This window comes from Lissotriton vulgaris, chromosome 4_1, assembly GCF_964263255.1.
Source record: "Lissotriton vulgaris chromosome 4_1, aLisVul1.2, whole genome shotgun sequence".
Classification (NCBI taxonomy): domain Eukaryota; kingdom Metazoa; phylum Chordata; class Amphibia; order Caudata; family Salamandridae; genus Lissotriton; species Lissotriton vulgaris.
The window spans coordinates 2,109,794,795-2,109,820,915 of NC_141691.1; the positions used below are offsets into that span (position 1 = coordinate 2,109,794,795).

The 26,121-nt window shown below is 46.1% G+C and overlaps 1 protein-coding gene across 1 annotated transcript in view; it reads left to right on the top strand.

The window, feature by feature from the left end:
* The window catches only part of LOC147725140 (chromaffin granule amine transporter-like), a 353,689-nt gene that overhangs the window by 309,935 nt on the left and 17,633 nt on the right, over positions 1-26,121 (top strand). The window contains exon 12 of the mRNA XM_086967117.1: positions 13,029-13,092. Coding sequence (XP_086823243.1) covers positions 13,029-13,092 — 64 coding nt within the window. The remainder of the gene's footprint in view (positions 1-13,028; positions 13,093-26,121) is intronic.

Consider the following 26,121-nt stretch of genomic DNA (forward strand, 5'->3'; position numbering starts at 1 on the left):
GTGTGAGAGAGAGATACTATAACAGGGAAGAAGTAAGAAAACGAGAAAGAAGGGGAAAATAGGTATTGAGGTAAATGAATAGAGGAGAAACATATAGACAGAGAAAGAAGGACAAAAACAAAAAAACAATTACAAGTGCGAAAATACTTGTGTGAAAGAAAAAGAGAAAAGTAATAGGGATAAAGGTCGAAAAAGGAACAGCTAACAAAAGAGGGAGCAGCTAATGCCAGATCAAACCTATAAGGGCTTCAGGACATGATGTGCCGGATGTGGTAAATGCTATTTTGAAACAGCTGATGGATTGCTTAATGCTTAATGCAGGTTCTGGAATAAGAATACTCTTTGATTGGACACATTTAATGTATTCACTAGAAGGTTGCCTCCCAGCTCCTAGGTTCGAGCCAGCAGTCTGCCCGGCAATAACTGCTCCTGCCTCCTGCGCTCACCATAATTTCTCACCTCCTCTCCTGTGCCCCATATTGTGTGTATGTTGTGGTTTTATTTCTTTTGTACTTTATTCTTGTATTGAGCCCCTTCCTCCAGGAACCTTCAGTGTTGCCCGACTTTCCCGGCGCTGCTGCCCCTGCGGCCCGACCCACCGATCCAGCCCACACCCACCCCCTCCCTTCTCCCACCCCCTCCCCTTCTTATGGCGACCACTGTGCGGTCGCACCGCTGGCGTGCCAAAGGCATGCCTAAGGCAAGCCTGTCTGCGCCCATCTGCGCCTGGACTGTGCCCAGCGCCATAACCCCTGGTCCCCATGAACACCACCACAACGCCCGACTCCGCTACGATGCCAGCACCCTCCATGCACTTAACACTGGTCGAACTCACTCTTGCTTCCAGGCTGCCCCGAAGCGCACCCAAGGACTTCTTCTTCTTCTTCTCCTGCCGGAACTGCAGCTTCACCAGAAACAGACCCGACAATCCACCCACCAGGACAGGATGCAACCACCTCAGATGCAAACTCCTGAACAGCCGCTCCGCATGCAAACACGCCATCAAACTCTGGGACCTGCTCGAAACATCCTCCCCGGACATCGCTTTCCTGACCGAGACCTGGATGAATGAGTCCTCGGCTCCCAACATTGCCATAGCCATCCTGGACGGCTACAAGATCACACGCAGAGACCGCACCAACGGAGTAGGAGGTGGATTCGCCATCATCCACAAGTCCACCCTCAAGATCTCAACCAACTCTGACAACACCCTCAGCACAGCCGAACCCTTGCACTTCCAGATCCACACTGATCCCAACACCACCCTCAGGGGAACTCTGATATGCAGGCCCCCCGACCCCGGGCGCAGTTATAGTGATTCCATTGCCGATTTCATCAGCACGCACGCTCCTACGTCCACGGACTACATCCTCCTCGGGGACCTGAACTTCTACCTCGAGAAAAACAACAACACCAACTCCACCACCCTGCTCGAACACCTCGCCAACCTCGGACTCAAACAGCTCGTCAAGACTCCCACCCACTCTGCCGGACACACGCTTGATCCCATTTTTTTCGGCAAGCCCCCACATCTCCTTCAGCCACACCACCGGACTCCACTGGACTGATACCCACTGCGTCCACTTCTCCTTCAATAAGCCTACCATGCACCACCGCACCCAACAGTTCCCGCGCCGCTGCTGGAGCAAAATCACAGAAGACCAGGTACACTCCGCCCTCGCCTAGAACCCACCCACAGACCCCACCAACCCAGACACCACCAACAGCAGCCTCAGACGCTGGATCGAAGACTGCACCAACACCCTCACCCCGATCAAGAATCCCTCCAACAGCCGCAAGAACAAGACTGCCGGCTGGTTCACCGTGACCTCCTGACCTCCAAACAAAACTGCCAAAAGCTGTAAAGGAAATGGCGCCATGAACAAACACCAGAGAACCAAACAGCCCGCAAGAATGCCATACGCCAGCATCATCAACTCTTCAGATCTGTCAAAAAATTCTCCTTCAAGGACCACCTCGACAACAACGCCCACAACAGCAAAGAGCTCTACAACATTGTGAGGGAACTATCCAATGCCAGCACCAACTGTAAGAAGTTGGCATGATATGCGATGTCCACTATTCTAGTGGGCACCCTGTATCAGTCCAAACAACCCTTATGGTGATGATTGTAAAGTCAACCTTATAGACCAGCTATCCTGGTGGCAGCATGGACAAAGCAGTCTTAGGCTAATACTTCAGAGAGCATGTGAAGCCAATTTTTTTACCAATAATAACCCCTTGAATACCAAATGAAAGGACACCACACAAGGTATATATCAAATATATATGTATTTATTACTAACACAACCCCTCTGCACTCTTCATGAGGTCAAAGTTCGAGATACAGCACAAGTTACTCAATAAGCATACTATAAGTTGCACAAATACAATTCTGCTATAGGGGCCTCACGAACCATAAACTAAGTAAGTGGTATAAGAACCTCTTCAGGACAGGTGAATAGGCCTAGGGAATCACTGGGACAACACTGAACAACCACAGGTTAGGAAGTAGGAGTCTCACAGGATGCGTGTGCAGTGTCTAAACACACATGCGGGTTCTCATAGACTTTCAATGGGAACGTAAAGTTAACAAAGTAGTTGATTTCGAACACTTCCGGATGGACTACAGGAAAACTCAGTTAAAGTAGGACACTTGGATAGTTATTACCCACGGGAGCACCAGAGTACTCGAGTTACCTCACCCAGGGAAGCCGAGTGCATAGGTGTTCTTTTGTGTCGGGTTTCGTCGTCGAATGCGATGGAGAACTGCACAAAGCTGGTGCAGACGACCAGGAGGAAGATGTCCGGTGGAATCCAAGGGTGGATCAAAGCAGTAAAGAACCTGAAAGCAGAGGGGACAGAGTCTGGGTCACTAGCCAGTGACCAGGAAGGAACCAGGAAGGAACCAGGCGATTTTGAGCTGCAAACAGGTGAAGAAGTGAAGCTTGTCTCTGCAGCCACGTGGACCAGGAGGTAACGACGACAACCAGGAGCTGGATACGGACTGTACCACAAAGGATCTCACTGTTGGCGGTGTCGGCTTCCGGATTGGAGTCAACAAGCCTTGGCAAAGTCAACCCATGCAAGAAGGGAGGATCAGCTTCTGCTCAGACCAGCAAGGTCTTGGGAGCTTCCCCTTTACAGGAGAGCAAGCAACCAGGAAAGCAGTGTTGTTTTGTAAAGATGTCTTCAGGAGGGCCACTAGCCAGCAGGCTAGCAACCACAAAGACATGTCGAGAGGAAATGCAGGAGTAGGCCCCACGCGGCACTCGTGGAGTGTGGAGGGCTGAGCTTCGGTGCACTTACGACTCGGGGTTAGGGCTTCTCAAGACCCAATGCACAACTTCGAGGACACCTCAGAAGCTGCACAGTTAGCAAAAAGCAGGTACTGCAGGTAGTCCGGTCCCACGTCTCTCGTGTCCACCACGGGTCTCAGCTTTGCTGTGGATGAGGGTCAGGGTCAGAGAACCCTGGAAGTCCAGAGGCTGCGTCGCTAAGTCTTTGGGCTGCAGCGGGAGCATTGACAAAAGCAAACTGGCAAGTAACTGATAGTGCCTGTTTGCACAGGGTGGTCACTCCTTGACCACAAGGGAGATTCTTCAGTCTTCTAGTTGCAGTAAAATGTTGAAGGTCCAGAGTTTCATTTCAGAGTTTCAGTTTAGGATAATCTAATGTTTCTAGACTCAGCTCCAAGCTTTATACTAATCAAAGGGGCTGGATTACCTGCTAGGTCCCTCCTATGGGTGGGACCTGGGAAGGGGCAGGTTACACCCCTTTCCCTTTGTCCAGTTTCGCGCCAGAGCTGGGGCTGAAGTGCCCCAGCAACTGGGTTGAACTGGGCTATGCATGGAGCATCTTGTGTGCCCCAGGCAGTGTCTCATTTCATTCAACCCACCCTGCCCCAATACACTATGGCCTGTCTGGGGAGGTGCTAGCACCTCCCAAGGCAGGAAACCTATTGTCCAGGCCTCCCTCGCTGGAAGGGCTCCCAGCTGCAGGAGGTCAGACTTGTGTCTGTGGCAGCAGCATCCATTTTGTGATGCTGAGGCTCTGTTTAACTTTAACAGGGTAAAGCTACAACTACATGTCTTCTCCCTCTAGAAGGGTGGAATGCTACCCCCGTGGCGGGGGGGGGGGGGGGGGTAGTATTCCAAAGCGTATGACACCTTACACAACATGTTTTGATAAACCAAACCAAAGTTAGCATTAACCGCGAGGATTATAATGCACTTAAGAGTATATGGTATGGCTATATCATAGAACAGCTATAAGGACATGCTTCAGAAAGCTGCAGACAGGCTCAACTCATGCTGGAGCACCATCTCACATAAAACCAAGCACTCTGCCGTCAGGATTGTCAAGGCCTGCCATAGGAGTGACTTGTAGGTCTATATGTAATGGTAGGTATAGGGATACTATACCTAAGCAAGGGGTGATTACACGACCTTGCCCCAGCTGAGTGATCATCCAGTTGTGTCAATGTGGATGGCCAACCAGGGGTGGCATAATACATGCTGCAGCCCTTGGTAGGCCTTGGATTCACCTATGCCCTGGGTACCTATGGTACACTATACAGGGGCTCACAAAGGTGCCCCAATACCCAATTAGGTATGTACCTAAAGTACATGGTATGAATTTAGAGAGAGAACAGCTGGACTGTGGGTCTAATTAGCAAGCCCACAGTCACACTAAAGTTGAGAAACCAGTATATCAGAGCAAAAAGTGGGGGTGTCCATAGGAAGCAGACCCTACTCTCCTACACCAACTACATCCCACCTTCACAAGGCCTGTGCAAATCCCTGGCCTCCTTCTTCCACAGGAAAATTACAGACATCCACAACAACTTCGACAACCAGGCGTCCTCCACAGCCCGCGATACCCCAGACCCCTCGGCCACCACCCATGGCGAGCCGCTCGTCAGCTGGACCAACATCAACGATGAAGACACCATCAAAACCATGAGCACCATCCACTCCGGCTCCCTCGTCAGACCCGTGCTCACAGCTGACCCGCTACCTCGAGGAGAGCAACATCTTGGACCCTTCACAGTCCTGGTTCCACAGCAACCATAGCTCTGACATAGCCCTCATCGCCGCCACCGATGACATCAGGGTCTGACTGGACAACGGCGGGACCACGGCCCTCATCCTCCTGGACCTGTCAGCTGCCTTAGACACTGTCTGCCACGACACCCTACGCACTCGCCTCCACGGCACAGGAATCCAAAGCAAAGCCCTTCACTGGACCACCTCCTTCCTCTCCGGCACAACTCAGAGCGTCCGCCTCCCTTCCTTCCAATCCGAAGCCACCACGATCATCTGCGGTGTACCCCAAGGATCCTCCCTCAGCCCAATGCTGTTCAACATATACATGGCCCCACTCGCCCACGTCGCCAGACTGCACAACCTCTCAACATCTTCTCCTACGCCGACGAGACACAACTGATCCTCTCACTCACCAAGTACCCTGTCACCACTAAACCCAACCTCCACGAAGGTATGAAAGCCATCGCCGAATGGATGAATAACAGCCATCTGAAGCTGAACAAAGACAAAATGGAGGTCCTCATCCTTGGCTCCTCAACCTTCCGCCTGGGACGACTCCTGTTGGCCGACATCCCTGAGAGCTGCTCCAACACCCACCGACCACGCAAGCAACCTGGGATTCATCCTCGATTCCGCACTCTCCATAATCAAGCAAGTCAACGCCATCTCATCCTCCTTCTTCAACACTCTCCGCATGCTCCGAAAGATCTACAAGTGGATCCCCACTGTCACTAGAAGAACGGTCACCCAGGCCCTCGTCAGCAGCAGACTGGACTGCGGAAATTCCCTCTACGCGGGAGCCCCGGCCAAACTACTGAAACGACTGCATTGCATACAGAACGCCTCTGCCCAACTGATCCTCGACATCCCTCACCGCAGCCACATCACACCCCACCTGAGAGACGTGCACTAGCTCCCCATCAACAAGAGGATCACCTTCAAGCTCCTCGCCCACGCACACAAAGCCCACCACAACACCGGTCCGGCATACCTCAACAAATGGCTCACCTTCTACACACCGAACCGCTAACTCCGCTCCACTGACCTCGCCCTCGCCACCGTCCCCCGCATCAGGAGAACGACTACCGGTGGCAGATCATTCTCCGACCTCACTGCTAAGTCCTGGAACACCTTCTCCATCCTCCTACGGCAGACTGAAGACCTTATAACCTTCAGGAGGCTGCTCAAAACCTGGCTGTTCGAGCAGTAGCAGCACCCCCTCCCCCCCAGCCCCTTGAGACCCTCACAGGTGAGTAGCATGCTTTACAAATGTCGTGATTTGTTCATTGATTTTTTGAAGGTTAGCCCTTAAGGGAATTGTTCTCACTCTCTCTGCCCAGCCGCCTGCACAGGCAGAATATATCTAATGTTCGGTGTTCTCTGGACACCAGGCAGTGCTCAGATATGAACGCCTGATATCGGAAAGGGGATGCAGGAACTGAATTTCAACCAGCCAGCACTGCTGAATGTGCCGATAAGAGAGGGCCTCTCATCAGGACGTTAGCGCGCATGTGCAAAGATCGGATAGGGGTTGGCACCTGGGCCTGAGAATGGGCACAAACATTAAAAGGAGAGAGAAATATATATAAAGAGAAAAATAGAACGAGTTAGAGAGGTGAAGAGAGAGCGAGAGCGTGTGTGCCTGTGTGCAGGAGTGAGTGTGTGTGTAAGAGAGAGACGGAGAGAGAGATAGAAAGAGAGAGTAGTTAGAGATTAGAGTGAGGTGTGTCCTGGTCCAGATGAATGGACGTACAAGAGAGACAGGGACCTGTGGCCCAGCACCTATCACTGTAGAGGTATCATAGGGTACAGATAAGTTAGGGTCCCAGAGCGGCCGTGAGATCAGTGCTGAGAAGAGAAAGTTGAATAACAGCTAAGCTCAAGTGACATTTCTTCTTGAGGGGAAGGAATCTGCACACGTGAAACTTCTAAACTATTAATAAGCACAAGAAAAAGCAAACTGTACATTCCATGTCATCGTAGTGAACTAGTGTATTTTAATCTACCATAAGAATGAAGGTCTTACAGTCATGTCCCCTAATTGCACTTCATATAATGGCATCTTGAACCAAACATCAAGATTAGAGTACATAAAATAAAATAAAACCACCCCAGCTTAGATATCCTGTCCTATCAACATGAACCGCATGGGCACAGACACTTTAAGACCTGTTATTGTAGAACCGAACTGAGCCAAATCCTTCTGCTGTTCATTGTCCAGTTCCACCTCTCCAAATCCTGCTGCCATATTCAGGAGGGTGCCCAGAATACCTTGCAAGGGTATGCACCAAACTAGAGCTTCAGATAAATAATCGCCACACACATTTGCAGGAACATTGACCCATGGTTCCCTCATCATTCCCTGCCAGCTCCACCTAGTATGATGAACCACATTAAAAAAACGAGGTGCTCCTCCCTGGGCTCTAATTTGAAAGATATTAAATAACAAACAGTCTAATGAAGCACAACACAGACATCAAAATGACAATAAACGGGATCCTCATGGAGACAGAGAGTCAACAGCCCAGACACCGAGGCAACAGTAAAAGAAAAGGGGGCATATTACCAAGCAATAGCGATATTTATCTCTATTGCTTGGTTAGCGGGCAAAAAATATCGTCGAGCACCGAGGATTTTTACCGCTGAGATACCTTGATATTATCAAGGTGTATCTAAAAAGCGGTAAAAATCCTGCGAAATGCATGAATATCGCTGAAAAATAAGCGATATTCATGCATTATCGTGACAATGCTCTTAGCCATGTTATCCACCTTCCATTGGATAACATGGCTAAGAACTGCTTTTAGCAGGCGTTAGCTTTTGGAGATATTCGCGCTTAACGCGAAAATTTCCAAAAGTTGGTAATAGGATTTAGAGATGTTAGCGACTGTTTTCAGTCGCTAACATCTTGGCACGCCCACTTTGCATGTCATTGGCGATAGTTATCGCTGACATGCAAAGTGGGCCCCTAAATGCCGGCTATCACCTACAAGCTGTCGCTAACACTTGGTAATAGGGCGATAAAATTATCGCCGCATTAGCGGGAAAAAGTCCTGCTAATGCGGCGATAATGCCCTTGGTAATATGCCCCAACCACCTTAAGCTGCACAAGAATACCTTTGCCACAGCCTTCTCCAAAAACTGGCACAACCCCCTGTTAGTATTTAACAAAAAAGTGGTCCCTGTGGGAGAAGTGTAGCTCTTGACTTCCACGGAAAAGTATTAGGATAAGGGTACAAACATCTCTGACACAATTCACTCAACATAATACATTTATATTATTAAACTTATTTGTAGAAACTTACAATTCAATTCATTATATTTAAAACAATTTTCAGGTGCTCCTAGAGTGTGATGGCTCAGTTAAAGTAACTATTGGTGCAACAAGTGCATATGTGCTATGTACAGAAATGTATAGATGTGGCTGATTGGATAGAAGGATATTTCTAGTCAGCACCCTTTGGAATGCATGTTGCTGTCCGCCATCAATATATAAAAAACAGTCCACATATGTTATTTTGATGATGTTTCTACCCCCTAAGCATGTGCAATTCACAACAGAGTCATCATCAGGATGAAAAATACATAGTAGACACCAATTGGTAAGGGCAGCTAGCCCCACAGTCAAGGAAGGCTTTTAAAACAGGAAGGGTGAGAGCACACTGCTGACCTCCAAGCACAGTTCGCCCCTTAGCATTATGCAGTGCGCGCTTCCTTGGTATTTTGCTGGAGTGTTCCCCCAAAGTTGGTGCAGATTAGTGCTGTCATCTCTAGACAGATGTGTTTTTGGAATTTATCCTTCATCAGTAGAGATCAAAAACGATTTTCGTCTGGGGTTTGCTGAGCAGGCTGCCACAATTCTTACAGGTCTCAGTACCTCTCACAGGCACACCGGTGCAAATTGCATTTACCATAATGCTAAGGGGCGAACTGTGCTGGGAGGTTAGCAGTGTGCTCCCACCCCTTCCTGTTTCAAAAGGATCCCTTGAGCCATGTAGCTGACGAGCTAGTGGAGATGCAAGATGACAGCACTAATCTGCACCAACTTTGATGGAACACTCCAGCAAAATTACAAGTAAGCGCGCACTGCAAACTGCATTACCATAATGCTAAGGGGCGAACTGTGCTGGGAGGTCAGTGCTCCCACCCCTTCCTGTTTCAAGGGACCATGAATCCTCAAATTATCTTGAGTCTTTCAATGAGGTCCGTCAGAACCGGGGCCTAAGTCTTTCCAACGGTGCAAAGGACACCTGAGGTTTGGATAGGTCAAGTGGGTTCCATAACTCGCACGAGCCTCTCGGAGACGAGGTTTAGGTTTTTTAAAGGTGCAGGTGTCACCTGAGATTGAATCAAATCAGTGTGTTTCACATTCGCCTTTAACAAGTAGAGTCCATCCCGAAAACCCCTTGATTACGCATGCCTACAGCAACTGCCTGTCCCCCACAAGTGCAACAATCTCAGCCATGTGTGTGATCTGTGCCCCATGGGATGTGGCCTAACAGAAAGGGTGGACAACCTCGAAGCTGGGGAACTGGTTTCGAGTCTCGGCAGGGACGCTCAACATCCTGTGATACTCAGCAAATCACTTAATCTCCCAGTGCCTAACAAAAAATGAAGGTGTCAGTCTGTAACACAACTGGTGCTCGTGTAAAGCGCTCTGACACCTTTGGGTCTATTTAGTGCCTTATAAAACTCCCCGCCAGTGGGATCTACCTTGTGGGTCTCTGTTGGGATGGACAGTTAAGACAGTGTGATAGACTGACTGGAGTTATGAGTAGGAAGGGGTACACGTGTGAGCATGTGACTACTGGAAATAGGGCGTTCTATGGTTTAAAGAGAGACCCCCTTCTTCTTAACATCTAAAACCTTTTCTGTGATCTGGATCCAGCATGTGCGGGATGAGACGCTTGGCGAGGGGTTTTCTTTTCTTATGACTCAAATGAATACAATCTGAAAGGTTCCTAAGTTTCAGCGAAGGTGGGAGTGTTCTCACTTATGGATTCTGCATCAATACCAACAGAACATTCGAAAGTACAGAATCTCTAGCTCCATCACCACAGACAAAAACGCAGAAGCGACGTCAGACTTATAATGGCTCAAATCCTTCACTTGAGAATTTGGAAACCCCCCCTTATACACGTCATACCATCAGTGCACCACAGCACTGCACCGGTGAACCAGCAGGGATGCTCAAGCACAAGCTGCTTTTAGGACAAGTGGTCCTTCAGCACTGGAGTGGACCACTCCAATCCCCAATCTTTGTGGAGCTCCTAGGGTGAATCACAATATAATCCTTATTGACTAGCTTGCATGGGCAGGTAGTCAGGAGATGAGTACATGGAGCCCAGCGCCTAGGACCTAAACATACAGGAAGAACACGACCAAAGCAGTTCATCTTTTAAGTAGGAGAATATTTCCAACCAGTTCTTTCATGCTGAGTTGTCAAACTTTGGTCATGCCAGAAGTAGCAGTGGCACAGCTCAGGTAATAACTCCAGCCCTGGAGACAACTCCTTTCTACTTCACCGAGAAGACCTCTGCTAAAGTGTGCATAATAATATTAATAATAATAAACCATTTATTGAGCGCCTGGTTACACAGAAGACAGTGTGTCCCCACGCTAATTGCTGCTAAGATTTCAAGAGGCAGATGGTAGTAGAGCCATTGGAGGGAAAAGTTACATAATGGGAAACAGGAATGTCTTAAGTTTACCCCGGAATCTAGATTCCGAAGGTTCCATGCGAAGATGTAGCGGGAGTTCGTTCCACTGTATGGGGGGCAAATACCTGAATGAGCGGCCACCCATCCTGGCCCTCTTGACTCGAGGAAGTTTGAACAACATCGTGCCGGAGGATCTTAAATTCCGGATAGGACGGTGTATACTAAGGAGATTCTTAAGATAATCTGGGCCTTTACCTTGTGCGATACGATGTGCAAAACAAAGGACTTTAAATTTAATCCGTTCCCTAACTGGGAGCCAATGAAGCTTTGCCAGCGCGGTCTTCCCAGAGGCTCTACGAGGAAGCCCAAGCACAAGGCGTGCGGCAGCGTTCTGGACACACTGAAGTTGGTGGAGGCCTTTCACACTCAAGCCTACTAGCAGGGCATTTCCATAATCAAGGTGGGGGGTCACCAAGGCATGGACAATAGTCTTTCTGGCACCTATGGGGAGGAGATCTGAAACCTTCCGAAGGACCCTTAGTACGCTGAGACGCCTACCTGTCACCTTGTTGACCTGCAGTCACAAGGAATAATGTCTGCTTGCAAGATCTCAGGGAAGCAAAGGGAGCATGGCAGAGGTCAGACTTGCTCTGGTAAGAAAATGAGCAAAGTTTTTCAAACTTCTGTTTTACGATTTGCAGGTGTTCACAAATATGCATGTCTTACAATTCGGAACAAGAACCTTTGCTTTTCGCAATATTTCTGCCCTACACACTTAAGATACTTCCCCCCAAAATAGGATTTTATGGCATTGCTCTTGAAATTACTTTAAATCCCTGTTTTTTTTTTTATTTTTACATTTCCTTCTTGCTCTTGCTTTTTTCCATTAAACCAGACTTCATACTTTTTCATTCAAGTGCTTTATACGTTGTTTAAGTGTGCACTCTGACTCGCGAGCTCACAATATCTGTGAGACAGAAAATCGAGACAAAATATCAAAACAAATATCAACATGTAAGTAAGTCTACATTTTCTATCTCTCAATATTTCTACTTCCACATCTGTGTTCCTACTTAAAACATATAACTTCAAGGTACATAGATGTGGATTTAGCAAAAGTGAAACTCTACTTCTCTTTATGCCCTTACTTTTCAATATTTTGTCCCTTGATATTCTGCAGTTGATTTTCTTGTATCTAGATATTTTGGTGGCAATATTCAACAGTACTACACAGTGGCATAACAAAGCTTGAGAGGGCCCCTCTGCAAATGACATGGGGAGGTCCAAGCCCTCCCCCTGACCCAGTCTGGAGTTCTTAGGCCAGGGGCCTGCCGCCCTTGCACAGTGCCAGAAGGGGCCCTCCAGGAGTGGGGCTAATGTTCCACCACTGGTACTACCGGATGTTTAGAGCAGACTTCCTTGCCAGCCATTCTATCCAAAGGAGTCATATGCTTGCCCAAAGCCACTGAAAGAGGTGAGTTGTTAAAGCAGAAGAAAGCTTCATGTGAAGCAGCAGAAAAAAATGTGGGAATCTGCACGGAAGCAATTATTCCTGCATTGCATGCCCCCAAAATTTATCATTTCTTTTATTCCGCTGTCCACATAGTTTCACAAGTGTTCAATTATTATCCTATGTAGACATGTTTTAATTCAACTGCTAAATAACTTCAGAAGGGAAAGGGCATAAAAGAACTCATACGGGGGCATATTTACCTGGAAATGTCAGAGGGCAGAGCTGCACCAAATATGTCAGCGGTGCGCTCTGACATTTCCAAAACGCAGGTATTTCCTACAATACAGCGCACCCCTGTGTTTCCCTAGCACTGGTGCTAAAATTAGCTGCCTGGCGCCAAAGTAGGCACCAATGCACTATAGCGCAAGGGTGCCTGTGTTTTAGGGAATGATGTTTTATGTGCAGAAGGTATCCCTTCCTGCACATTAACAATCCATAATGGCTATTTATGCAGCACACATAGAAGTAGCAAATCCTCATTATTTAATGATTGTTTATGTGCAGGAAGGTGATCCATTATTATTGGCTTTTTGCTCTGAGAAAAAGTTAGTCTGCAAGTCCTTAAGAGTTGAGAGGTTATCAAGTTTGAGCTAGTGAGGACCAGCAGAGGTAGGCAGATGTGTGCTGAATATCGAGGGTGTTGTGTGCTCTGTCTGTTCTGTGTTCCTTGAAATTCATTATCATGACTGTATTGTTGTCTGGCTGATTCGGAATTGTATTTTTACGTACCTAATAATCATGAAAGAATTCTTAGATTTTGAAGAAAAAACATGAGGAATGATCTCACTGGCTTCTCTTTCTCTAAAGGTTCCACTTGCCAACAACATCTACGGACTCATTGCCCCAATTGGAGGTCTTGGATTTGCTCAAGGTAATGCTCGCATATCACACAGTAAAACTGCACTTGCTGGGGTCATCAAATGTAATTACTGGGTTCTTCACAGAAAGAAAAGCCTGGTTATAAGAAACACATAACTATAAATAATCTCTGTCAGATGGGTATCAAGGCTATGTTTATTTATCTAGTCATGCCAACCCATATGTTTCATCAACCAACCAGTTCAGGTCACAGGCCCATCAGCCAATGAACTTAAAATGGGCTGATCAATTATAATAAAGAAAAAGTGTGAGGTGGATCATGAAGTACCTCACATAAGAACCATCCATGGTGCTGCTGGTAGGTATTCATCAGTTTGCTCACTCTGTCATCATCTGTACTTTCAGAAAAAGAATGTAACCTAACTCATAAAGGAATGTGATGAAAAGGTCTATACATAAAGGTGACATCTATCCTCCATCTACACCCCGTAATGTAAAAAAAGAGTGAACCCCAGGCATTAAAATGGAGACATGAACATCTATCACACATAATATTTTAACTTTGAACTAGTTAAAAAGACAGCAGGTATAGACCATTTTAACCTGAACGGCCGACATGTTTCATAGCACTGCAAATTTGCAGCAATTCAATCAGGGAATGGGGACACATCTCTATGAGAGGTTGGCCTGGCATCTGTTGTCCACAATTCTAGTGGGCACCTTATACCAGTCCAAATGACCCGTATTGAGGGAAGGTTAAAGACAACCTTGTAGAAAGCTATCCGAGTCGTAGCTGTGGAGAGCAGCCTTCAAGCTAAGTCTTGAAGGAATGTAAAGCAGATTGTTTTACCAGTCTATAATCTCGTGAATTTTCAAATGAAAGGAGAACCACATCAGGTATATAAATAAAAAATATATATTTATTCCAAACACATCCCTCTAGTCTCTTTATGAAGCTAGAGGCAAAAGTACATTCAGTAACTTAATAGCACACAGTAAACTAGCACAATGTACGTTCAGCTCTAGGGGCGTACCAAACCATATATCACTAAAGTGGAATAAGAACCATGTCTGACATAGACACAAGACCTAGAGCCTTTAGAACTGCTGGGGACACTAGGAACCTCCCAAGGTAGTGACACACGGGACCCACGGGGGACGCGTGCAGTGACTAAACACAGCCGCAAATAACCATTAACTTCTATTTGAAAAGTCGCAGTTGCAACATTAAAGACACTTTGAAGAGGACTTGGAGCAAACCCCTTTAGAACTAGGAGGTTCTATAGTCAACACTCACGGGAGCACCGGAGTACTCGAGTTACCTCACCTAGGGAAGCTGGGTGTCTGCTGTTTGGGAAGCTGGTACAAGGAGAAAAGAAGAACATCTGCAATTTTCATGCATCGCTCACTTGCGGAGCCCATCATCGACAGTATGAGAGAATTCCCATCACCGCGAAGATCGTCGCAGCGCCTGCTGCCGCTGCAAGATCCAACACATCGTCCGCTTGGGGAGCGCATCGCCCCGGTGCGGGAAGACTCCTGTTGCTGCGAGTAACGTTGCAGAGCCTGTCGTCGCTGGGTGAGATCGCTACACTGCTTGCTTGCGAACCGCATCACGTAGCTGCGAACATCGTCGCAGGGCCATCACATCAAGGGGCAGTGAAAGTAGAAGATCAAATGTGCGCCGCACATCGTCGCCACACCAGAGATCGTCGCCGTCCCGAAGATCGTCGCATCGTGCTTGTGCGAGATGCTTCCTACTATACCTGCACACCGGATTCCATACAAGGTATCGCATCCCTCCCCATAAAGACCAGATTTGTTGCAACACGCCGGCTGCGTGCAGCGGGGCTTTCACATTGCCTCCCCAGGGTCTCAGGTGTGATGCAAGGGGTAAGGAGTGCCTCCAAGGGAGTTTGTTCCAAGAATATTTCAATTTTTAAATAAAGTTTTTTGGGGAGGACAATTCAATGGTCCTAGTAAAGATTTTAGTCAATCATGTGTATTCAATTCTCAATGAATGTTCACATATAAATACATTAAACATAAAGCAATAAACAAGAACAACAATAACAAAAGGTGTATATGCAAAATCTTTGATTTTATCAGAAAATAAGTCACAAGGGATTTAAGATACAAATATATAAACAGGAATACAGGAAGAACAAAAATATCTCAATTCACTCCTCTGTAAAACCTGAGCACACCTCTCCTGTTTGTAAATATCATTAATTCTCATAGGATAAGGGTGAGGGTCGACGTTTCGGTCTCCTATGAATGTTTCTTTGAGACCATCTTCAGGACTGATCAATTAATGTTTGTAAAGCCCTATTGTAAAATGAAACAAAAATATTTACAATTACAATTGAATCAAATCTTGCAATTTCATTGAACATTATACACCTAAGACTAACAGAACATACAAGAAAAGACATTAGACTCAACAGTACATTTGCTTATTCAATTAAAAAGACACATCAATGTTAACTGCTGCATATCTATACTTCTATGGCAAAGCAGTTAGATATGTGCTATGGAAATAGGACCTACGAATCTCATATTGTATTAAGCTGAGGGTCCTAAAAGGAATACATCCAACGTGTAAGGCAAACAAAATATCATCGCTATATACACTTTATTCAATTTCATTGTTGTCATGAAAGAGATTTGCTCAGGATAAAAATAGAGTGTCCAAAAAAAGAGTCAACAAGTTTCATGAATAAGTACCTTAATGTGTTGGCCAACAAGGTGGTAGGAGAATTACTGGTACTGGGAGGTTCAATTTAAACGTAAGATTCTAAATGAAAGAATTAGAATAGAGCCTGCATTAACGACTGGTGTTTGATTAGTCGTATTTTGGTAAAAGAAGTATAATGTCCCTATCATAACTTTGCGGCCCTCCTCTATCATGAAAATGAGGAGCTTGAAAATCGAGGGCAGGCGACTTCAGTAGATCTGTAATTGTATATATATAGCGTATTAGATATTTTAAAAACATGCGTTAGTAAAGACCAGCTCACAGATGTTAACTTTAGTGGCTGATTACCTCGTGTAACTCCGAGTTGTCATGTGGTATGCACATCCACAGCGTCTCAAATCCCCAAGGGTACGCGAGTAGTTTGAAACTGGTAAAATTTTGGATCATATAATCTATAAGAATATGAAAAGGAATGTCAAAATCTGAGAGCAACGCTGGCCATTACTTACAGGTGCTGGGTTAAGCTAGTGATGTAAAGCACAATTTAATTACCTTTATGTAGCGTGAAGCACAACAATCACTACTGTTTGCTGATGGCTGAAGTTGTCGGCATGGTTGGCTCCTCTACTTCTCTTGTGCTCTTTTTTTAGTATACGAGCAATAACAGTGGCTAAATAGATGTGGTGCAACCAGTGCTATCACCCTAAATGCACTATAAAGAGGGGGTGAAATGAGCCGCTAGGGCTTGGGCACTGGTCCTGTTGCATGCTCTAGAACCCCTGGCTCCCAAGGAACTGGTTGCAGTGATGGTCACTCACAATGGCTCAGTCACCCCTGCCCAAATGCAGTCACCTGCATCTTACCTCAGCCACAAATAGGAACTGCTCACTCACCTCTCTGCTCCCCTCTCCTGGAGCAGGCAAGCACAGGCAGCAGCAGGAGGCAGAAGAAAATTTAAGTGCAGCTGGGCTCCTATGCAACAGCACACGCTCTACATTTAGGAGCCCCGTTTGGCCCAGTTTAGGCCCAGGAGCCCAAGGCACCAAATGGGAAAATATCAAAACCAACTGAAACCTGAAAACACTTTCCAGAGCTATTGTGGCAGGGAGCTAGGAACTGGTGCCAGCCAGGCATAAGAGTCTGTAACATGTAGAAGGAATGAGTAGCATAGAGGGAGTAGGGGCGAAAGGAGTGGAAAACAAGTCATTCAGCGTTGGAGCTGGACAAGCGGCGTAGCAACAAGAACCTGTAGTCAGGCATGAGCATGGCAGTCAGGAAGCCAGGGAGGAGGGTGACTTTTATTTTAGTTTTCCCATCCACGTCCAGAGGAGAAATACCATGTGGGAAATAAGCATATTTTGAATGCTGTCCCCACAATTTTGCAATTCGTTTTGCAGACATTAGATTTCTGTGCACTTCAACCCTGATGAACAGGTTTGTGCTACCTCTTTGAACAGTCTGACATTGGCTTAACCTCGATTGGTGTAATTTTCTATAAGGCTATATCATATGGTGTAGAAATTTGTGTATCTGGCTAATTAACTGGACCCCTCCTGAGGCAATAAGCCGGGAGGTAGACTGCTACTGAATTTTGTTTGTTAACTTGCTGAATGCAAGCGTATGTTAACTGCATTTTAAACGGCGATTTTTAAAAACTAATTTTTATTTACTGCACCTACCTAGAATTCTGCCCTCATTATACCCTTTCCCTGCACATTGACGGTAACTGCCGACTTTTGGGCTGAGTACCGAGTTCAAGGGAAAATACTCCCAAACCGCAGACATCTTAGGTGGGAGGCGTGAGCTTCGACAGCGCTCTAGCCATCCCTAAATAAGGAGCCCATTGGAAAGTAACGCGAGATTCGTGTATCTGGCTAATTAACTGGACCCCTCCTGAGGCGATAAGCCGGGAGGTAGACTGCTACTGAATTTTGTTTGTTAACTTGCTGAATGCGAGCGTATGTTACCTGCATTTTAAATGTCGATTTTTTAAAAGTTATTTTCATTTACTGCACCTACCTAGAATTCTGCCCTCAATATACCTTTCCCTGCACATTGACGGTAACTGCCGATTTTCGGGCTGAGTACCAAGTTCAAGGGAAAATACTCCTAAACGGCAGACATCTTAGGTGGGAGGCGTGAGCTTCGACAGCACTCTAGCCATCCCTATATAAGGAGTCCTTTGGAAAGTAACGCAAGATTCCTGTATCTGGCTAATTAACTGGACCCCTCCTGAGGCGATAAGCCTGGGAGGTAGACTGCTACTGAATTTTGTTTGTTAACTTGCTGATTGCGAGCGTATGTTAACTGCATTTTAAACAGCGATTTTTAAAAACTTATTTTCATTTACTGCACTTACCTAGAATTCTGCCCTCATTATACCCTTTCCCTGCACATTGACGGTAACTGCCGATTTTCGGGCTGAGTACCGAGTCCAAGGGAAAATACTCCCAAACGGCAGACATCTTAGGTGGGAGGCGTGAGCTTCGACAGCGCTCTAGCCATCCCTACATAAGGAAACGGTAATCCTCCGCGTTAGCGGACGCGATTTGTGGACGTGCCTTCTTCAGTGCCGGAGTCACGCCAGAGTCAGCCCGTCTCCGCCCGTCCGCGCCTCGGACGAGCCCGACGGTCATGGCTCATACTCTTTTGCATCCCAGATACTTATCACAGGTACCAACTAGTAGAGTAATAAATAAACCCTATACATCTCCTCGTCTCATAAAATATAGTCCAGAGCAATTAATGGCTCTGAGATCCCCTATACAACTGTCCTGCTGTCTTTTTGAGTTAGACAGGGAGAATAATGTTTGCCACAACTGTACTCTTGCTATAAAGTCAGTTGGGACAAAAAATATGGAGGATAGAATCAATAGGAAATATCCTAATCTTAATTCAGGATTATTTACATTTCTTAGCCTGAATTGCCGTTCCCTACCAAAACACAAAACGGAGATATTTAACCTACTACTAGATGAGGCTCCTGACGCATTGTTCGTAACTGAAACCTGGCTTCAGGAAAGCTCCGGACCTGATGTTGTCATGGCTCTCCCTGATTCATATGCGATTACACGACTTGACCGGAAAAATAAGTTAGGAGGAGGCATAGCCATCATTTAAAAAAAAATATACAACTGTGATTTCGAAAAACTCCCATGCGCCGGATGCGAAGGTGCCATTTTTAAAATTATACTTGCCCCAAATTTCACCTTTTCAGGAGCACTTATTTATCGACCGCCAGGTGCGGCATCAAACTGGTTGACCAATATGTCAGAACTTATTGGCCCCTTAGTAATGAAGGCTGCTAACTTCACAATTATTGGTGATTTGAATCTACATCTGGACAAAGATCACTGTATAAATGCCACCGAACTTATTGCTGATCTTGCGTCTCTTAACCTAACCTTGAAAAACTCTGGTCCCACGCACATCACCGGTCACTTATTGGATCCAATTTTTTCCAATATTACTAATATGGACACTTCCCCTGCCTTACCCATTTCTTGGTTAGACCACTTTCCCATTGAATTCTCAGTTCGAGTACAACTGTCAAATAAGGACATATCATCGGTTGCAAACCATGGTGTTAGAAAATGAAAAAAAATAGATAATAACATTCTGAATACTTTTTTAGAAGGCACTACACCCTGCACTAAATCAAGAATGCAACATCTTTCGACATCCGTCCAAACATGGCTCATGACAGCCATCGACTCATGTCTGCCCAAAACGAAGTTAAAAAGTCAAAATCACGGCCCCCTGCCCATGGTTCAATGAATCTTTAAAGCAAGAAAAAACCAAATGTAAAAATGCTGAACATCAGTGGAGGAAGACTTACTCCCTGGAAACCAAGAAGGAATATAAAATAAAACTAACACACTATCAAATGATGTGTAGCAAAGCTAAAGCCGAATTTGTATGCACCAAAATTACAGAAGCCTTAAATCAATCTAAAACACTTTTTAAAATAGTGAAAGAGCTGACTGGCTCAAATACTTCACAAACCCCACCTGACCTCAATAAAACACAATGTGACCAACTAGCTACCTTCTTTGTAAATAAAGTGGATAAAATATATCAGAGCATTGAACAAGCACGGAATGAACAAAATAAAGCTAATATGGATGTTCAAATTCCTCCCTTGCAGACCTAGCAATCTTACTGACATACTATGTCCTAGTGTCTGCGACATTCATATCGCCTCACTAGAAAACTGGCCCATGCTCAATATCGATACTGTTATTGACTTAATCAGTACGATCAAATCAGGCTCACCAAGAGACCCGTTACCATGCTCTATCCTAAAACAACTTAGTAGGAAAGCTATGTCTATTATCACTGACCTTTTAAATACATCCCTCCAGGAAGAACATGTGCCAGATGAATGGAAACATGCAATGATCCATCCACTGTTAAAGAAAGCTGATGCTGATCCAAACCTGCCTTCTAACTAAGCATGGGCGAATTTTGCGAATCTCGCGTTCGCGAATTTTGCGAATTTGCGAACTCGCAATCCGCAAAATCCGCGAATTCTCGCGAATTTGCGGATTTTTTTTGTGTGTGTTTGCGCGGGTTTCTGCCAGTTCGCGAGGGTTTTCTACATTTTCGCAAAACGCGAACCTACCTGTCGGGTCGCAAGTTTCGCGAACTTGTTGTTTCTACGTGTCCAGCCTGTTTGGGACACTCTTCTTCATCACTGCCACTCTCTGTCACCACTGCCACTCTCTGACTACTCATGCCACCCTCTGGCCCACCCATGCCACCCTCTGTTTCGGTGTTGGATCTAGCCCTGATCTCTTGACTGGGTGAGAGTATTCTGTTTAATTCAGAGACTCTGTCCCTCACCACCCCTTGTTGTAAATATTTTTGTCCACCCTAAGCGTGGAAGGGTATACTCAGATGTGAGTCCCTTGCTCATTGCACCATCAGGATTCAAGCAAGCCAGGCCGAAGAGGCTGAAATGCCAGAAACCGGTCCCCGGTAGCTTGTTTCCTTCCCAGTGTAAGAATTGGCTTTTGTAGTTTGGTTTGCCCTGTTCCCATCATGCACTGGGACAGGAACAGACTAATTTGCATACAGTCAGGTTCTGAAACTGGGATGGTGCAGTGAGCTAAAAAACGGTGTTGGATCTAGCCCTGATCTCTTGACTGGGTGAGAGTATTCTGTTTAATTCAGAGACTCTGTCCCTCACCACCCCTTGTTGTAAATATTTTTGTCCACCCTAAGCGTGGAAGGGTATACTCAGATGTGAGTCCCTTGCTCATTGCACCATCAGGATTCAAGCAAGCCAGGCCGAAGAGGCTGAAATGCCAGAAACCGGTCCCCGGTAGCTTGTTTCCTTCCCAGTGTAAGAATTGGCTTTTGTAGTTTGGTTTGCCCTGTTCCCATCATGCACTGGGACAGGAACAGACTAATTTGCATACAGTCAGGTTCTGAAACTGGGATGGTGCAGTGAGCTAAAAAACGGTGTTGGATCTAGCCCTGATCTCTTGACTGGGTGAGAGTATTCTGTTTAATTCAGAGACTCTGTCCCTCACCACCCCTTGTTGTAAATATTTTTGTCCACCCTAAGCGTGGAAGGGTATACTCAGATGTGAGTCCCTTGCTCATTGCACCATCAGGATTCAAGCAAGCCAGGCCGAAGAGGCTGAAATGCCAGAAACCGGTCCCCGGTAGCTTGTTTCCTTCCCAGTGTAAGAATTGGCTTTTGTAGTTTGGTTTGCCCTGTTCCCATCATGCACTGGGACAGGAACAGACTAATTTGCATACAGTCAGGTTCTGAAACTGGGATGGTGCAGTGAGCTAAAAAACGGTGTTGGATCTAGCCCTGATCTCTTGACTGGGTGAGAGTATTCTGTTTAATTCAGAGACTCTGTCCCTCACCACCCCTTGTTGTAAATATTTTTGTCCACCCTAAGCGTGGAAGGGTATACTCAGATGTGAGTCCCTTGCTCATTGCACCATCAGGATTCAAGCAAGCCAGGCCGAAGAGGCTGAAATGCCAGAAACCGGTCCCCGGTAGCTTGTTTCCTTCCCAGTGTAAGAATTGGCTTTTGTAGTTTGGTTTGCCCTGTTCCCATCATGCACTGGGACAGGAACAGACTAATTTGCATACAGTCAGGTTCTGAAACTGGGATGGTGCAGTGAGCTAAAAAACGGTGTTGGATCTAGCCCTGATCTCTTGACTGGGTGAGAGTATTCTGTTTAATTCAGAGACTCTGTCCCTCACCACCCCTTGTTGTAAATATTTTTGTCCACCCTAAGCGTGGAAGGGTATACTCAGATGTGAGTCCCTTGCTCATTGCACCATCAGGATTCAAGCAAGCCAGGCCGAAGAGGCTGAAATGCCAGAAACCGGTCCCCGGTAGCTTGTTTCCTTCCCAGTGTAAGAATTGGCTTTTGTAGTTTGGTTTGCCCTGTTCCCATCATGCACTGGGACAGGAACAGACTAATTTGCATACAGTCAGGTTCTGAAACTGGGATGGTGCAGTGAGCTAAAAAACGGTGTTGGATCTAGCCCTGATCTCTTGACTGGGTGAGAGTATTCTGTTTAATTCAGAGACTCTGTCCCTCACCACCCCTTGTTGTAAATACCCTCTGTTTCATCACAGCACCCTCTGGTTGTCCAGTCAGTGTACATTATTGTGGCAACGCAAGCACACCTTCCCTGCCTCAAGTGACCTGAATTAATTTGGGGCTGATTAATGTGTCACAGAATATTTTTTTACCTGGCACCTGCTTCCTTAGTGCTTCCTGGTTAGTGATCTTTTGCACTTGCTAAGTGCTTTCATTGTTGCAAAATTAGTTACAACACCTGCCCTGCCCCAACTGACAATAATGAATTAGGGGCTGATTAATGGATTTGAACCTCCAGCCTGGCTCCTGCTTGTCTCCCTTAGCTGTAATTCAGGACCTTTGTGGCATATGTGTAACTATTCTGAGGTTCAGAGCAGGGTCACATAATAGTTGCAACTGGCAACTGAACTCTGGAGGGGCCCCTCAGGAAGCACTACAGGAAATGGCTACTAATGATGAGCCTGAACTTTTGAACCTGGTAAGTAGTTTCAGTTTTGCTAAGATCGTATTTCTGCAATTTTGCGCTTATTCGCGGGGCGCGAAGTTGTACTGGGAAGCCGCGAACTCACGAGAACAGTGCGAGCAAGCCATGAAATCCGCTGCTCGCGGATTTGCGGATTTTGCGGGAGATTCGCGAATCTCGCGGATTGCGAATTTACCGAAAATCCGCAAAATCCGCGAGCGAAACGGATTTTCCGCCCATACTTACTTCTAACTTCCGGCCAATTTCTCTCTTCCCCATTTTTGCTAAGATTCTGGAGAAACGCGTTCACCGATCTCTCACGGATTTTATAACCATGCACGACCTGTTGCCCTCCCATCAGTCAGGCTTTCGCTCAGGTTTCTCTACTGAGACTACCATGTTAGGTGTTACAGTGAGTATCCGAGCTTTGATAGATAGAGGAGAAACGGTGGCACTTGTACTTCTTGACCTCAGTGCCACATTTGATACGGTGTCACATTCGGTACTAATGCGGATACTCCATTTGAAAGGCATCCGTGGCGCTGCCCTAAATTGGATCAAATCATTGCTAGAGAATAGAACGTTCCAAGTTTTCTCTCAATCTGCCTACTCAGATACCCTGACCTTCAAACACGGAGTACCACAAGGCTCGATTTTAAGCCCGCTACTTTTTAATTTGTACATGAGTCCGCTCGCAAAAGTAGTAGAAGAGACTGGATTGCTCATGTTCTCCTATGCTGACGATTCTCAGCTTCTCTTCTCTCTTTCCTCTGCGGAAAGCGATAATCCCTCCACCTTAAATCTAGGATTGGGAAAGATTGCAGGGTGGATGCAAGAAAACTTCCTCAAATTAAACGGTGATAAAACCGAGTTAATTGTCTTGGGAAAAAATAAAGAACTTTGGGGGCCCCAACATTGTCCATCAGAAATGGGTACTCCCCCGATTCCAACCACACAGGCTCGTAATCTAGGTTTCATTGTGGATGACTCATTGAATAGGCACCAGCAAGCTGTGAAAACATCGGCCACTTGTTTTGCAAGTCTAAAATGGCTAAAAAAAATCTGCTGGATGCTACCAGAACACACCAAAAAAACGGTCATCAATGCCTTAATAACATCCAGGCTTGATTACGGCAATGTGTTATATCTGGGGGCAAAAAAGGCAACGATCCGCAGACTGCAAACAGTGCAGAACGCAGCGGCGAGACTGTTAGGGAAAATTCCCATCTTCTCATCCACCTCCAAATTCATCCGAGAGCTGCATTGGCTGAAAATAGAGAACCAGATAAAATTCAAATCCCTATGCTTCATGCACAAGCTTTCCACCAAAAAAGCCCCCAAGTACCTACAAAATCTAGTCCGCTCTTACCACCCTTCTCGGGCTTTAAGATCTACAACAGCCAACAATTTTGTTATCCCTAAAATAAAACTATCACGCATGGGTGGAAAATTCTTTGCTTTCCTTTGACCCTCATTGTGGAATACTATGCCACATGCTCTGCGTTCTGAGGTGAACTATATGAAATTCAGGGAAGCCTTAACAACTTGGCTATTCAACATCTAAATTGGTTGCCCTGTCATTTACTACTGAATCATAGCGCCAGGAAACCCTTTGTTGGGTAGCTGTTGCGCTATATAAGCTAAATAAATAAAAAATAAATAAATAAATATACTCCTGCCATGGAAAATTAAGTAGAACCCATGGACTGCAGCAGCTCTTCTGCCATCAACTACAGTGGCAAGGAAAATTACCCTTCAGGCCTCCCCGTGTAGTCTGATAGCAGCAGTTTGAACCCCGGCTGCTGAGAGCTGTCAAAGTCATCCTGATTTTAAATATTTAAAAAGCCACCAATAAGCATTTAGGAGTGGAATATAAATTACATTAGGAGTGGAATATAAATTACATTAGGAAAGGCACTGGTCAGGCTCTAACTGGTATAGAGAAAAGTCAAATTGCAGATTCTACACCTTAATCTATATGTTAATGTATAACTTTTGACATTTAGCAGCTAAATTCAAATATTGTTTTAAATATTTAATAAACAAGAAATCTAATGGTGAAGTAAGATTTTTATTAAATATTAAATATATTTGAAAAGTAAGTTTATGAAAGTTACTTTTTACGATGCCTGAAGCTGCTGGAAGCTAATTTGCCACTTCCCCAGCCTGTGCTTAGCCTCAATGATGTATGAAAGAGATGTTCCACCAGAGTAGAGACAATTGCCTTAGTATGGGGAGGTGTTTTCCTCTCCTCGCAGGAAGGTTAATTCAGATCCAGGAACTTCAATAACTTCAAAGGGGCCTACCTTGTCACAAGCAAATGTTAGGTGGCACTCAGAAAAGCTCACTCTTTGTTCCCATAGTCAGGTTGGCACCGAACGTAGTGGGAAGAAAGCTACACCCAGAACTAGATTGTTTGTACTGCAGCAATCAGAAACTACTGAAAAAGTGGGAAGTTTGCCCCGAAGGGACATTTATCCCATGAATTAGCGAGTGCGCACTAACTGCAAAACCTGATTCCTTGTGTCAGGCATAAATGCTGGACCTTAAGGCACCATACCAGAAACACTTTTTGGACCTGCAGAAGAGGAGCCCTGAAGGACTGGACATGTTTACCCTTGTACCCTAGACCAAAAAATTGTCTTAGCAGGTCAGTTGATGGACCATTGTTGTGGCTACAGGGACACAACCAGATGTGGCCTTAATCCTGAATAACTGAAGTGGCCACTAGAACTAGCGCTCCTGAGGCAAAAAGCCGGGCGCCATGATATTCATTGTGGTGACACTGTATTTTAACCTCTATTGAGCCGCTTTTTAAAATTTCTTGTTTGTGTGCTTAAAACTGTTTTAATCCCCCCTTTGTTTGCCTCCTGCCTCTTTGGCCTGTTCCCCCCTCCTCGGACTGGCACTGTAACTGGGGAGCCGATTCCGGGCTCGCTTGGTTAACTGGCCTCACCCCCTCAGGTGCAGACTTTGGGCGCCATATTGCGGAGGTAGCAGGTTAGCGCACTAGTGCGACGTGCGATTTGGGCATGCACACTACAAATTGGACGCCTGAAAGCGGGCGCCTTCTTACTAGAACTAGGGCTCCTGAGGTTAACTGGCCTCACCCCCTCAGGCGCAGACTTTGGGCGCCATATTGCAGAGGTAGCAGGTTAGCGCTCTAGTGCGACGTGCGATTTGGGGACGCGCACTACAAAATGAACGTTACTCCTCGTCTGCGCAGCGGGCGCAGCGGGTGTGCCGGAGGCGCACCAGAGGCAAGCCCGTCGGGGCCCGTCCAGGCCCAGCCGGGCCTAGGGCCAGAACCTATGCCTAATTCCACAGGGGGTCGTATCAGCTAC